Below are 14490 nucleotides of genomic sequence, written 5' to 3' on the forward strand. Positions count from 1 at the left end.
TGAACTCAGGTCTTTCCATTTTCCTGCTTCCAGACCCAATGCTTGATCCAATGCAGCGCCACCTAGCTGCCACCTGGCACATAAAAGGCCTTTAATCCATGCTTTATGACAGATGTTGGACTATCCATTGTGTGAGAGAGAAGAAGAAAGCCAATGGGGTCCTCATCTCCATGACAGAAAGGCCTAGATCTCAGGAAACTTGGGGCAGGAGACATTCAGTTAGTCATTCAACAAACTTTTATTAGCAGCAACTTTTTGGAAGGCCAAGGGCTCTCCATTGAAGAGACATTAAAATGAAAATAAGGTCATTGGGGACAGGAACTGTATGCGGTTTGTTTTCCTTTTCACAGTGCTAACCACAGTACCTAGATCTTTAACTAGGCAATTAGTTAATGTGATTAAGTGGCTATTTAATATGCTTATTGATTGAATTAAGTGTCTCGAGTTTAGGCAATTCTCTCTGACTATAAATTGCAACATATATTGGTAGAGGGAGACTTCTTATCTGAGAGTGTCCCATATCAGTGAAATCTCAAGGTAGTCCCCTTCTTTCCAGGCTTCTTACACCTCATGCTCTCTCACTCCCCTTTCTGTGATTCAGCACTTCATCTTCTTTTTTTTTTTTTAATTAATTTTATAATTATAACATTTTTTTTTGACAGTACATATGCATAGGTAATTTTTTTTTTACAACATTATCCCTTGTACTCCCTTCTGTTCTGAGTTTTTCCCCTCCTTCCCTCCATCCCCTCTCCTAGATGACAGGCATTCCCATACATATTAAATATCTTATAGTATATCCTAGGTACAATATATATATGCAGAACCAAATTTTGTTGTTGTTGTTGCAAAGGAAGAATTGGATTCAGAAGGTAAAAATAACCTAGGAATAAAAACAAAAAATGCAAATGCAAAACTCATTTCCCAGTATTCCTTTTCTGGGTGTAGCTCATTCTGTCCATCATTGATCAATTGGAATTGGATTAGCTCTTCTTTATGTTGAAGATATCCACTTCCATCAGAATGCATCCTCATGCAGTATTGTTGTTGAAGTGTATAATGATCTCCTAGTTCTGCTCATTTCACTCAGCATCAGTTGATGTAAGTCTCTCCAAGCCTCTCTGTATTCCTCCTGCTGGTCATTTCTTACAGAACAAGAATATTCCATAACCTTCATATACTATAATTTACCCAACCATTCTCCAACTGATGGGCATCCATTCATCTTCCAGCTTCTAGCCACTACAAAAAGGGCTGCCACAAACATTTTGGCACATACAGGTCCCTTTCCCTTCCTTAGTATTTCTTTGGGATATAAGCCCACTGCTGGGTCAAAGGGTATGCACATTTTGATAACTTTTTGGGCATAATTCCAGATTTCAGCACTTCATCTTCAAACTTCTAGTGTTTTCATTGGCTCTCCTCCAACCTTGAAATTCTCTCCCTCCTCGTCTCCACCTCTTGGATTTCTAGGAAACAGAGAGTTTAGCCCCCCAATCAGAATTGAAGGGTTTTAGGTTTTGGATTCTGATTAGACACTGGTGACATAAGGGATCACTCACTACACCAAGCCCCTTGATTTAATATTTTAAAATTAGATATTTTATTGAAAACTTAATACTGAACATCAGATATAAAACTTGTTTAGTAACCATTTACATTTAATTTAAACTCAATGAATACAATAATAAAAGGACTGACAAAAGAGGGCTTAGTCCTTCGAACACTACAATATTTCCTCCCTATTACAAACTCACAAGAAAGCATGGTGGGCTTGCTTCCAGGTATGCCCAAGGTAGGGGTGTCCTTTCTCATACATAAAAGAATAAAGAGAAAAGAATGGCGTGATTATTTATTTAGTGCTAGTGGGATTCTGGGAAAATGGCAAAGTAAAAAAAAAAAAAAAAAAACCTTTCAACTTTCTAAATTTCCTCCACAAAAATATTGCATCTCCTCAGAGGGGAGCTTAGAACAGCAGAAATAAACAGACTTTGGGATAAAGCAATTGTCTTCCTCAGTGAATGGAACCAAGATTTCTCAAAAAGTCTATGAGATGGATTAGGTCAGACCTATTCCCAGTGTTGTGTAGGGTCAGACCCTAGGTCTAAACTCCAGGAATTTATGGGACTCAGAAAGTAGACAACATTGCTGACCATTGGTCAATAATGGTTACTTCCTTTTTGGCCCATCCATTGAAAAGCCTTGGGTCTTTTGCTATTTAACCAGATTCACTATTTCCAGCTCACGAGCCTGGGCATAATGCTGGGCGATGGGAGCTGAGAGGCTTTGGGTCTGCTCAGCTGTGCTTGAGTCTCTTCTTGCAAGGACCGAATAAATGAGTCCTCTTTATAGCTGAAGATGCCTCTGATTAGTCAGTTTGGGTCAGGGGGCCTAGCACCAGTCCCACACAGTTTAGGGGGGCTCGTCCAGGATCTGTGACTTTCCAGAGAGAGGGCTAGGGTTCTGATGCAGGGCAAGCGCCATGTTGGGTTCTCTCTGACAGTCCTTGAGATCAGACCCTCAGCCTCCCATTCTGTGAAGTATGGACTGAAGAAAGGGATCCAAATACAAAGGGAGCACAAGTCTCCAAAGCCGGACAGCAAGTGGCCAGTCAGGTAAGTTGTGCGGGTATAATCCAGGGGTAAATCCGAATGGGCCTATCAGAACAATGAGATCAGTTTCTGGGCTTTAACATATATACTTTGGATGAGTTAATATCTATATTAAATATTCAACTCTCTCCAGAAGAGAGAACTCTAGTGAGAAGGGTGGCCATGGTGGAATGGGAGAGGAAGCATCCTCCCACAGCAAGGGTAGTACCAGCTGATCAGAAATGCCCCAATCGGGACCCTGATGGGACCATAACAGTGAGGTTTATCAGAGTCATATGCAAGACCTAAGGGATTTAATAATTATAGGAATTAAGAGTGCAATGCCCAAACCACAGAACCTAAAGAGGCATTTGACAGAATGAAAGGGAAGGAGGAATCCCCTTCTGAGTTCTTAGAGAGACTGAAAGAAAGTAGGAGAAAATGCTCAGGTCTGGAACCCTCAGACCTGGATGAGTCTACTTTAAGGGTACATTTTGTAACAAAAGCATGGCCGGACATAAGCAGGAAGTTACAAAAGATGAACAGATGAAATCATAGGCCATTAAGAGACCTTGGAGGAGGGATGATTTGGCCAAAATATGGGTCTTCTGAGGATTGGATGTGTCAGAAGCTTGTATATGAATGGCAAAGATCTGTGGGCTTGGAAAGGCGAAGATTTAACTCACCCTCCCTCCCTCCCACTGGATGTGGCTGCTTCTTAGAAATGAGAATAAACTGCCCTCACTGGAGCTCCCCCTTCTCCCCTCCCCCCTCCAGTAAAATGAAATTACTTTAACATTAATTGTTTTTGTTGTTAAAGGAATAGCTTACACTTACATGATGCTAATAACTAAATGTTTTTATTTTTCAAGTCTAGGGCTGCAAGGTCTTTTTTTGAGGCAGTATCATAGATTCCCCTGCTTAGCGATGCAAGAAACTTTGAAGAGGTTTGTTAGGCCTGCAAGTTCTCTGAAAGTAATTATTTCTACCAAGGTCTCCACCTGTCTCCAGCAAATTATTGAATATTTATTTAAGTGCATAATGGTGTCCTTGCTTAATGAATAGGATAACAAATATGATCTATAACTTTCTTGAAGAACCTAGAGCAGAATTTTAACCTGATATTCCTGCACTAGTTTTGATTGTTTTTCTGGCACATATGATAGGTTATGTACAATGGCTTGTAAGATTTTTTTTTAATATAGATCTGAAGCCTCTGATTGGTGAAATTTGCTATTAAGATGAAATCTCTTGGGACTGTAACTAATATTGTTTTGAGTTTCAAATCTGGATATGATTGCCTGACAGATCATCAAGCCAGTGATCCACCATCTGAAAGAAATATGCAATAAGTTATCAGAGGGATGCTTCACAGGTGGATGTCTTATCTGGGTGAGAGGTGAGAGGACAACTTTAGCCTCTGCTTAAGGTGGGATCCTTCTGACTCAGTTTCCAGGTCTGTTTCTTTTTTTCCCATCTTATTATTCCCGAGTCTGGCCATGAGGTGGAAACTGCATGATTGGTTGTCAGAGCTGAGGATGCTTTATCCTGTTGTGTATATGCTCTCAGAATGAGGCCTTGAAGAATCAGTGTTGCCTGATTATATTATAATCATGTCCTTGCTTTTTCCTCTTATAGCAACTTTCTATAATCATAGCAAGTGGTCAGCAGCAGCATGAGTCTTCGGTCCAGCCTTGGAGGCTTCTGGGACTGAAGCTATAAAACATTTAACTCTCTTGCTTCCTGGAGGGAGAGTTGTCTGAAGGCCCACTTTGCCTAAGTATTTGGGCTACCTCCCACCTTCCTTTTGCTCAGTGGGAGAGAAAGCAGACAATCTTAGCACGCCCAGATCAGGCCAAGATTTTTAGGACCCTGAAAGCTAAACTAATCTCTTGCCTGGGCCTTAGCCCTATTTACATTGATGGAAGGCAGGGCTAGTTCCTAGAGGTCTCTGGAACCCTATCCTAGACCTCTTGCTTTCTTCTCAAAGAAACTTGGTGTTTTGGGAGTGATCTTCCTGTCTTAGAACTAGCTGCCACAGCCCTTCTAAATGAGTAAGCTCCTAAGCTCATCTTGGGCCAATCTTTGGAGATTTTTGCCCCACTCCCCCCCCCAAAAAAAAAGTGCTTCAGAATTTTAGAATTGGAGAAAGAAATGAGAATGAGTATCTAAACTGACTTCAAATACACTTTTCTTGTTTTGCATGATCATGGGGCTATATGAAAGAAAGGGGATTTTTGACAGCCAAACAATTCCCTATTAAGTAATCAGGGAAAACAATTACTGCCAGCTGTCCATGGACCTAGAGTGGAGGGTGTGTTTCCCCCTTTTTAAACTGTTTTCTTTTTTTTTCTGGGTTATCCATGTATATTAATTTTTTTAATGCACATTTCTTTTTTTACATTTTTTCCCTGAGACAATTGGAGTTAAGTGACTTGCCCAGGGTCACACAGCCAGGAAGTATTAAGTGTCTGAGGTCAGATTTCACCAGTCCTTCTAACTTTAGGGCTGGTGCTCTATCCATTGTGTTACCTAGTTGCCCCTAATGTACATTACTTTATGAATCATGTTGGAAGAGAAAAATCAGAAGAAAAGGGAAAACCCACGAGACAGAAAAAAGACATTAAAAAAAGTAAATATAGCATGTGTTGATTGACATTCAATCTCTAAAGGGGGAGATTTGACTGACTGAGAAATCTGTAAACAAACCCCAGAGGCAGCCTCAGCCTCCAACTTTCCCCTCACCAACAATGTGGGGGTAGAAGAAGACTGAAGAGTCTCCCACTGTGGAAGGACACCAAAAGCTGAACAGCTGAGGTTGAGGTCCCAGGCTATGGCTGGGGGAGAAGGAGCTAGCCCACACTTGGGGAGTGCAGGAGCAGAGGGGCCGGGACCCTGCTGGCTGTGGGCAGGAGGGCAGGTTTCAGTTCCAGGAAGGAAAAGACAGCAATAGTTTGTAGCTACTTACAGAGAACAAGGCCATTTGTGGGACAGCATATTTGGGAGCCCTACTTGTGGCTTAGGAGGTAACAGAATGACTCAAATAAATAAAGCTGTGTAGAGAATAAATTAGGCCTGAAAGGACTGATACAGAAGAAGCAAGTCAGGGAGAGAGGATGGGTATTGCTGGAACCTTATTCTCATCAGGAATGGTTTAAAGAGGGAACGAACATATGTGTGTGAGTGTGAGTGTGAGTGTGTGTGTGTGTGTGTGTGTGTGTGTGTGAGTGTGAGTGTGAGTGTGTGTGTGTGTGTGTGTGTGTGTGTGAAAGAAATAAGATGTCAAAGTAATAGTGCTGGGGGAGAGGATGAGAACTCTTACAGGGGTGGGTAGTTTAAGGAATAAGAAGTCAAGGTCGTGGGTAAAAGCAAATTAGAGGAGGAATAGGGTAAACAGAGTGAAAAGGGTAGTAAGGGAAAATAGGAGGAAAATACAGAGCAAGTAATTATAGCTTAGAATGTGAATGGGATTTATACATAAAATGGAAACAACAGATTAAAATTTTGAATTCAATAATATCTTGCTATCAGGAAATATAATAAAAATGAGAGAGACACATAAAGACCGGATAAAAGGCTTGAATAGACTTTATTATGTAAAAAAAAAAGCAGTTGAAGCTAAGATAAATATAATCAAAGAAGAAAATAGGGAAACTACAGTATGGGCTATCAATATTATTCAATAGTTTTAGACCGTTTAAAATAAATAGACAATATAAAATACCTAAGAGCATACCTGCCATAATAGGCATGAGAACTATACAAATGTAAACATAAAGTACTTTTATACAAATAAAGTCATTTAAATAATTGGAGCAGTATTTATTATTCATGGGTAGATAAAGCCAATATAGTAAATGACAATAACAGATCTGTTTGTTTAATGCTATTACAATTAAATTATTAAAAATGTATGTTACTAAATTAGAAAAATAATAACAAAATTCATTTGGAAGAACAAAAGGTCAGGAATTTCAAAGAAAGGGGGGGGGAGGAAAAAGGGGAGGGAGAAGAGGGAGGGAGGGAAATAAAGAAGGAGAATCAGCAGTATCAGACCTTAAATTATATTATAAGGAAAGAGCATCGTTGCAGTGTAAAATGAATAATTTTGATTATTTTAAATTTAAAATGTCTTGTATAAATAAAACCAATATAGCCAAGAGTGGAAGGAATGCAGAAAATTGGGAGGGAAATTTTATAGCCAGTTTCTCATAAAGGATGTGATTGTATTAGGAATACTGCTGGGTAAAGGAAATGATGAGTTGGCTGATTAAAAAACAACAACAACAACAAAGAAAAACCTGGACCTCTGAAGAAAGATGATAAATACCTCCAGAGAAAGAGATGACAAATGGAAATATGACTAGAATGTGTATGAGTATGTATGTGAAATATTTTGTATAAATACGTATATTTATATATCTGTATATATATTTAATTGTCGCCTTCTTTAGGAGTGGGAAAAGAACCGAGAAAATAAAGTTTACTTCATCATAGAGAATAAAAGGAAACCTAAAAGTAAACAAAGTAAAGCTGGGTAGCTTTGAAAACAATGCATCGCATTTATTATATAGGTTTTCTTAAAATGGAAACATTGTTTTATAATGATTCTTCATGTACCTGGAAATGTTTCTTCCTTTTCTCATTTTTTATTTAAATGTAAAATGAATAAAAAATGTACAAATATTATATATGTATATGTATACATACATATATATATATGTAAAATGCCCACTATGTGTTAGACACTTTGGTTTTATAAACATTACTTCATTTTATTCTCACTACAACCCTAGAGGTAAGTAGTACTCTTGTTATCCTCATTTTACACTTGAGAAAACTGAGGTAAACTAAAGTTAAGGGACTTGCCCAGGATCACTCAGCTGGTAAATATCTGAGGCTTTGAACTCAAGTCTTCCAGCACTCTATCCGATACTCCATGTAGCTGCAAACAAGGCTTTTGAGATGGAGGGAAGGGAAAAGGATGGTTGTACTTTAGTCCTTGCTTCTCGGTAAATATCCCTTCATAAAAGCTAATTGATATTAGGAGAAAAAAACTGATTATATGATATTAAGGGGAACACACCCGATGGGGGCTCATGAGTAGCCTTTATTAGAAATTACAGTTCTTCAAGACTACCAAGGAATCAGGAAAGGAGAAGTAGTAGCCACTCTCTGCGGACCTGCCCTGCTAGTCCAGTTGCAGTTTGGAGAGTGAGCCATAGCATCCGCTATGCATACATAGCATCCGCTGCATTTTTGATTATTTTTTCCCCATTTCTGATACTATCTGCCTTCTCCCCAAACCCTTCCAGAAGGTTCATTTCATGGTCCCCGCCTCAGATTCTGAGATCTTTTAGAGCTATCTCCCCTCAAACAATCATTCTGGCCATTAAGGAATTAGTTCTCCTGACTGCTCACTTCACTGTGTTCATATGTGACTCCATATTTCTCTGGATCTGTCATATTCCTCATTTCTTATGAAACAAATAAGTCCCACCATGGTTCTACAGCATGACGGGTCAGTTGTTCCCCCACTGAAATATGCCTCGCTTGTCACCAGTTCCAGGTCATGACAGAAATGGCAAACACACCGGAATATTCATGTTGTTGTACACGTGGCTTCTTGCCCTCTGTCCTCGACTGGCTGGCATGTGCAATTCGGTAACTTTTTCGCGAACCCTCATTTTGCAGATGGAAAACTGAGAGGTGTTGGGAATTTGGCCAAGGTCACTCACTTAGCAAGCAGTCGGTATAAGATTCAAACAGACACTCTTCGATTTAGACCATCTCTGAGACGAATGCTTCGCTAGAAGACTTGCTACTTCTGGGCCTGTTTGCGCCATCCTCCTGCGTGTCCTCACCCAGAGCCAGGCGGCAGGCAGCCCACAGGGACCTCTGGAGCCGAGCCCGGCCTAAGACCAGGAATAAGGTGGGATTGAGACAGCTGTTGGCCATCGCTAAACCTATAACGAGGGGCTCAGCCTGGAGAACACTGGCCAGGAGCGCTGAGTGAGGGGCTGCAGCCGCAATCACCAGCCCTACCACGTGGTAAGGTGCCCAACAGAGGAAGAAGCCAATCACAACCAAGATCAAGAGTCGCAAGGTCTGGGGCTTGGGCTGCCCTCTCAGGTGAATCAGCAGGACTCCATGGCAGCTGGCCACAATTGCCAGCGGCCCAAGAAAACCGCCAATGAAGCGGATGCCAACCACAGCTCCCTCAACCCCACGGGACCCACCATAATCCACCACGCACTCCAATCGTTCTGGGAAGTATTCCTGGTGAAGTCGTCGAGTCAACATGGAGGGGAAAGTGAGCAGTAGCGCCAGCACCCAGGCAACTCCGCTGCCCGCCCACGCTGGCCACAGACGGTCCTGGGCCCTGCCAGGCCGAAGCACAGCCAGACATCGGCCAATGCTGGCACCGGCCAAGAGCAAGACGCTGGCATACATGTTGATCAGAATGGCTGAGGGCAGAAGGCGGCAGGCAGCTGCGCCAAAGGGCCAGTCTCCTTGACGGATGATCGGTACGGCCAGCAGAGGCAGGGACAGGCAGCAGAGCAGGTCAGCTATGGCCAAGTGCAAGAACCAAATGGAGGGGGCTGACCGCCGTGCTGTGGCCCCCGTCACCCAAGCCACAATCACATTTCCTGGCACGCCCACTAGAAAAACGGCAGCATAGAGAAACAAAGGAGAGAGCCAAAGAGGATTCAAAGAGCCACAAGAACCACCTGGCTCACAGTCTACAGGCAGGTGAGGACCCAGGCTGTAATCCTCATAGTCATAGCTTATTGAGGCATTCTCCATTTCAGTCATGTGCACAGCACCCAAGGGAACCTGAGAGAGGAAACGAAAATCATATGGAGATTACTTTAGACTCTAGCAAATAAGGCATGGAACTACATTAGGAATCTACTAGAATCATAGAATCTCAGATTTAGATGAACCTAAAAAGTCACCTAATCTAATTATATCGGTGACATATTTCTTTCCGAATCATCTCTGTGAAGTCCGTCTGGCCTTGGATGAAGACATAGAAGATGAATGAATTTATGATGCAGGGAGGAAGAGATCAAAGATTGAGTAAAAGAAAAAAAGAGTCACCAACTGGAACCACTAGAATGGTTCTCTCAGACTATTAAGTGTGAGGTCTTCCTTTAATAGTGGTGAAGAGAAAGGGACTTCTCCGATCATTCAGGCACAAAACTAAATCCCAAAAGATCTGAGCCATGAGTAACCATGAAAGTACCATCTAAGGAGCATAGAAGATGGGCTAGAGCGCTGATTCTGTCCCTAATTGTAAAAGCCTATACTTGAGTTCCCAAGGTAGGATAGCCAAGATGTATCTGGATAGCCCCTGTGTGAAAAAGAAAGGGGAGTTTTAGTGGAACCATAACCATGATTAAAATAAGCAGTGTGAGGGGCAGCTAGGTGGCGCAGTGGATAGAGCACCAGCCTTGAATTCAGAAGGACACGAGTTCAAATCTGGTCTTAACACTTAACACTTCCTAGCTGTGTGACCCTGGGCAAGTCACTTAACCCCAGCCTTAAAAAAAAAAAAAAAAGAAAAAGAAAAAAATAAGCAGTGTGGTGTCATAAGCAAAACGGTTAACATAATCTTGGGTTGCCTTAATTGAAAATAAGTTTCAATTTGAAAGAACTCATGATGAAACATCCTACCCTGTAATATTCTTCTCTAAAATATAATGTTCTCTGTGAGCAGGTTTCTTGGGGAGCTTCTGGGAGCGGCCTTCGTTTCAGTTCAGTTTAATAATCACCTCAAATTCAGCCAGGAGTTAAAAAGTCCAAATCCTTTATTGTTCCTTTTAATTCTTGTCTCTTTTCCTGGGGCTCGGATAGCTCTAATAGAGGCCTATCTCTCTCCTGGGTTCCAAGAGCTCCCTCCAATTGTCTCTGAATCCAAAGGTTTGTCCTTCAGCCTCCAGCCAGCACAAAGGTGGAAAATGGGATGAATCTGACTCCGCCTCCAAGAGTGGGCTTGTGGGTCTGGCCCTGAGAGCTTCTTGCTTATATGCTGTACATCACATCACTAGGAAACCATTATTTGTTGTAGCATTAAATCAATGCTAAATTAGATTTAACCACTCTCTCCTCAATTCCACTCAGGACCTTGTTTCAAGTTCTGGCCCATAGCATCTCCTTGTAGGATCAGCTCAATCACACTGAACCATGCTAAGTTAGATAATTATTGTCTCTATCCATTCCAATGACTTAGCACCTTGTAAGAATCCTAACACTGCCCATCTCCTGATGGAGAAGTGATGGATTCAAAATGAAAACAGGTATGAAGACTCGAAGTATAAATTTGGAGTTATGATTAGCACTTGAATTTGTCATGTACAATCATACATTGTGATAATGGGTTATTTTTTTCTTGATTTCTCCATGGGGATTTGGATGGAGGAGGAGGGACAAAATGGGAACTTGAAAAGAAAAGAAAATAGAATTCTGAAAAATAGTAATAAAGTATTCAAAGAGAGGAAGCTATTAATTTCTTTTTCTTTTTTTTTTTTCCCTGAGGCTGGGGTTAAGTGACTTGTCCAGGGTCACACAGCTAGGAAGTGTTAAGTGTCTGAGACCAGATCTGAACTCGGGTCCTCCTGAATTCAGGGCTGGAGCTCTATCCACTGCGCCCCCTAGCTGCCCCTTGCTATTAGTTTCACTAAGACCATCCAAGTCTGCCTGAAGTATTGTGTTTAGTTCTGGGTACCACATGTTAGGAAAGACAGTATGGGGTAGGGGCAGCAGGTGGTGCAGTATCCACTGCACCAGCCCTGAAGTCAGGAGGACGTGAGTTCAAATCTGACCTCAGACACTTAACACTTCCCGGCTGTGTGACCCTGGGCAAGTCACTTAACCTCAATTTCCTCAGCAAAAAATAAAAGACAATATGAGGTACCCCCAGATGAATAAGCACAGGATAGAAGATCAAAAAACATAGAAGGAGAATCATAGAACAAAAACTGGCAGGGACTTCACAGACCATCTCGGCCAATGCCTCATTTCATAATTCAATATCTCTTCTTCCAGCTCTGACAACCCCTGTTCTAAGGGCCTCCCAGCCCTGACATTTGACATCCCCTATCCCAGGGCACTTTTCAGCCCTGACATTCCCTGTTCTGAGACCCTCCAAGCTCTGACATCCCCTGTTCTAACGCCTTCCCCCCAGCTCTAACCTTTCACATTGCCATAGGAAATTATATTGCAGGGACCAGGGATACTTATCCAGAGCAAATGTCTGCTGACCCCTCTGAAGGGCCATCCCACGGAAGAAGTTGCAGGGAGTTTAATTTCTCCACTTTCAGATAAGACAAAACTTCTTGTTAATCAAGACAGACTCCCTTGAGGAAGAACTGAGGAGCTGCTGCCTCAGCTGAATAGGGAGTTCTCTATTTGAGGTGCCACTTGGGGGCTGGGGCTGGGGTTGTTTTGGGGCTAAGGGGTTCCAAACGCAAATGAGAGCTGTCTCATGAGCAGGCCAACAGGAAAGGTTTGGGCAGAAGGTGGGGCATAAAGGGGGAGAAAGAGGAAGTCCGGGGAGATTTCAACACCCTATTTCCCCTCCCTCCCTTCCCCCACTGTACCAGATCAGCCTTACCCCCTTTCACATGCGTAGAATGGTCCCCCAAGCCCTTGGAATCTAGGGTGACTGGCTGCTCCCCTCCCGGGCGCCCTCCGCGGTGCTGAGTCTGCACACACTCATTCACACACTCTCCACCCCATGGGAAGGGCTACAAGATGACAACTTGCTGACCAGTGCCAGTCAGGGTGTGGTTGCCCCCTTCTTCCCCATGAGTCACCCATCCTCTCACCACTGGGGAACAGGATAAGGGCTTGGCAGGCAACCAGAACAGGCAAAGTCACCAGAAAGATCCTGAGCCCTTCCCTCCTAAGGCTGCCCACCCGGGTCCCAGACCGTGCTCTAATCCCTCAGTCCAGGCCCCCCAGTCTTTCTCCTCCGGCTCTTAGCTCCCCCTGGCCTTTCCAGGTTGGGAGGCACCTTTGGGGAAGGGTCTCCCCCTGCTGCTCCTCTGGTTTCTGTGTTTGCATCTGGGGGACACTCCTAAAGGTGAATCTTGATCCCTCTCCCTTTCTCTTTCCCTCCTTCCTTCTGCCTTTCCTTGTAGCAGAAGCCCTCCCATCACTCAGTTCCCTCTCCCCCTCAGAGCTTTCCAACTCTGACTTTCTGGGCCCTGATGGAAGCCTTATCGAGCAGTTTATTCAGGGCTTATCTCCCCAAGGGCAGAGACCAGGTTATTGAGTCCTCTAGTCCCCATAATCCTAGCTCATGGAATGTTTTCAAATGAAGAAACAATTGGCTGTGTGCCTCTTTGGCTCTGGTTAGCTTAGGAAAGTGTGTCCTCTCCTCTAAACCTCAGGTTACCTCCCTACAAAAACAGGAGTGGAATGCTAGCTAAAAGCCTCCCAGCTCTTGAATCTCCACATTCACTGAATTACGGAATTTTAGAGCTGGACGGCCTCACAAAGGAATTCCCCCCCAAATACCATCGATTATCTGCTCCCGTTCCACCTGGGGACAAAGCTAACCCTTTAGAGTTCCCAACACTAAGCTTAAACTTCCTTTCTGCTGCTAGTTCTGAGGTCAGCTTTGACATTACATGTTATATATAAGGCTGGGTTTCTTAATTTGGACCTTCTGGGTAGATTTCAGGGGATTCATGAACTTCAATGGGGGAAAAATCACATTTATTTTTACTTATCTCAAATTGAAATTGAGCATTTTCATCATTAATGAATTAAAAAAAAAAAAGAAAAAGATTCTGAGAAGAGATCCATTGATCATCCCAGATTTTTTACTCATCCCAAACTGAAACTGAGCATTTTCATCATTAATGAATTAAAAAAGATTCTGAGGAGAGATCCATTGACCTGAAATTGAGCATTTCATCATTAATGAATTTTAAAAGATTCTGAGGAGAGATCCATTGACCTCCCCAGACATTTTACTGACCTCAAACTGAAATTGAGAATTTTCATCATTAATGTATTAAAAAATATTTTGAAAAGAGATCCATTGATCATCCCAGATTTTTTACTCATCTCAAACTGGAACTGAGCATTTTCATCATTAATTAATTTTTTTTAATTCTGAGGAGAGATCCATTGACCTCCCCAGACTTTTTACTCCCCTCAGACTGAAATTGAGCATTTTCATCATTAATGAATTAAAAAAGATTCTGAAAAGAGATACACCGATCTCACCAGACTTCCAAAGTGGTACATGATGTAAGAAAGGATTAAGCCCCCCATTCTAAAGTTCCTTCCAGCTCTGACATAAGGCCTTGTGGAAAACAGTACTTAATAAGAGTTGACTGCATTAGACTAGAGGCTGTTTGCTACAGGGAAAGCAACAGGTGGGGAAGGATTCAGGGCAAAATGTGTGGGAAATGGGCTATTGAAGACTTGAGTTAAAACCCAGCCCTGCCATATACAACCCATGTTACCTTGGGTAATCAGGTTCCTCTAAAATGAAAAGGTTGAAGTAGATCACCCCTGAGATCCCCTCCAACTTTGAATCTAGGATCCTGTGAATCAAATGTTCTAGGTTCCTCTAAAAGTCTATGTCTTATTTTGAAGGTCCCTGACCATCCCCAAAGTCTTGGGATTCCTAGAGTGTTCATATGTGCTTTCTTCACCTGATCTTTAGAAGCTTTTCGGACCAAGATGGGAGAATGGAGATAGGAAAAAATGAACAGTAAGGTTTAGGACCATAATCCCCATGGCTCAGGAGCTGGGGCAAGAACCAGAGGCAGGTAAAAAGAGGCAGGCACACAGACAGACTTGATCCAAATCAAATAAAACCAGGTGTAGAACAAGAGACAGAGGGCCTATGCTCCATGTTCTTCCGGTCTGATAA

General features: G+C 42.5%; 1 protein-coding gene across 2 annotated transcripts in view; it reads right to left on the bottom strand.

Moving 5' to 3' along the window:
- Positions 1-6158: 6158 nt before the first annotated feature.
- Positions 6159-14490, bottom strand: part of C5AR2 (complement C5a receptor 2) — a 35512-nt gene continuing 27180 nt past the window's right edge. The window contains exons 1-2 of one of the 2 annotated variants that reach the window (XM_074306935.1): positions 12211-12321; positions 6159-9428 (exon numbers count right to left, since the gene is read on the bottom strand). In XM_074306935.1, coding sequence (XP_074163036.1) covers positions 8373-9407 — 1035 coding nt within the window. In that variant the 5' untranslated portion in view covers positions 9408-9428; positions 12211-12321 and the 3' untranslated portion in view covers positions 6159-8372. Of the gene's footprint in view, positions 9429-12210; positions 12322-14490 lie in introns of those variants that run through there. The other variant, XM_074306936.1, reaches the window with a different exon arrangement.

Source organism: Sminthopsis crassicaudata, chromosome 3, assembly GCF_048593235.1.
Source record: "Sminthopsis crassicaudata isolate SCR6 chromosome 3, ASM4859323v1, whole genome shotgun sequence".
NCBI lineage: Eukaryota > Metazoa > Chordata > Mammalia > Dasyuromorphia > Dasyuridae > Sminthopsis > Sminthopsis crassicaudata.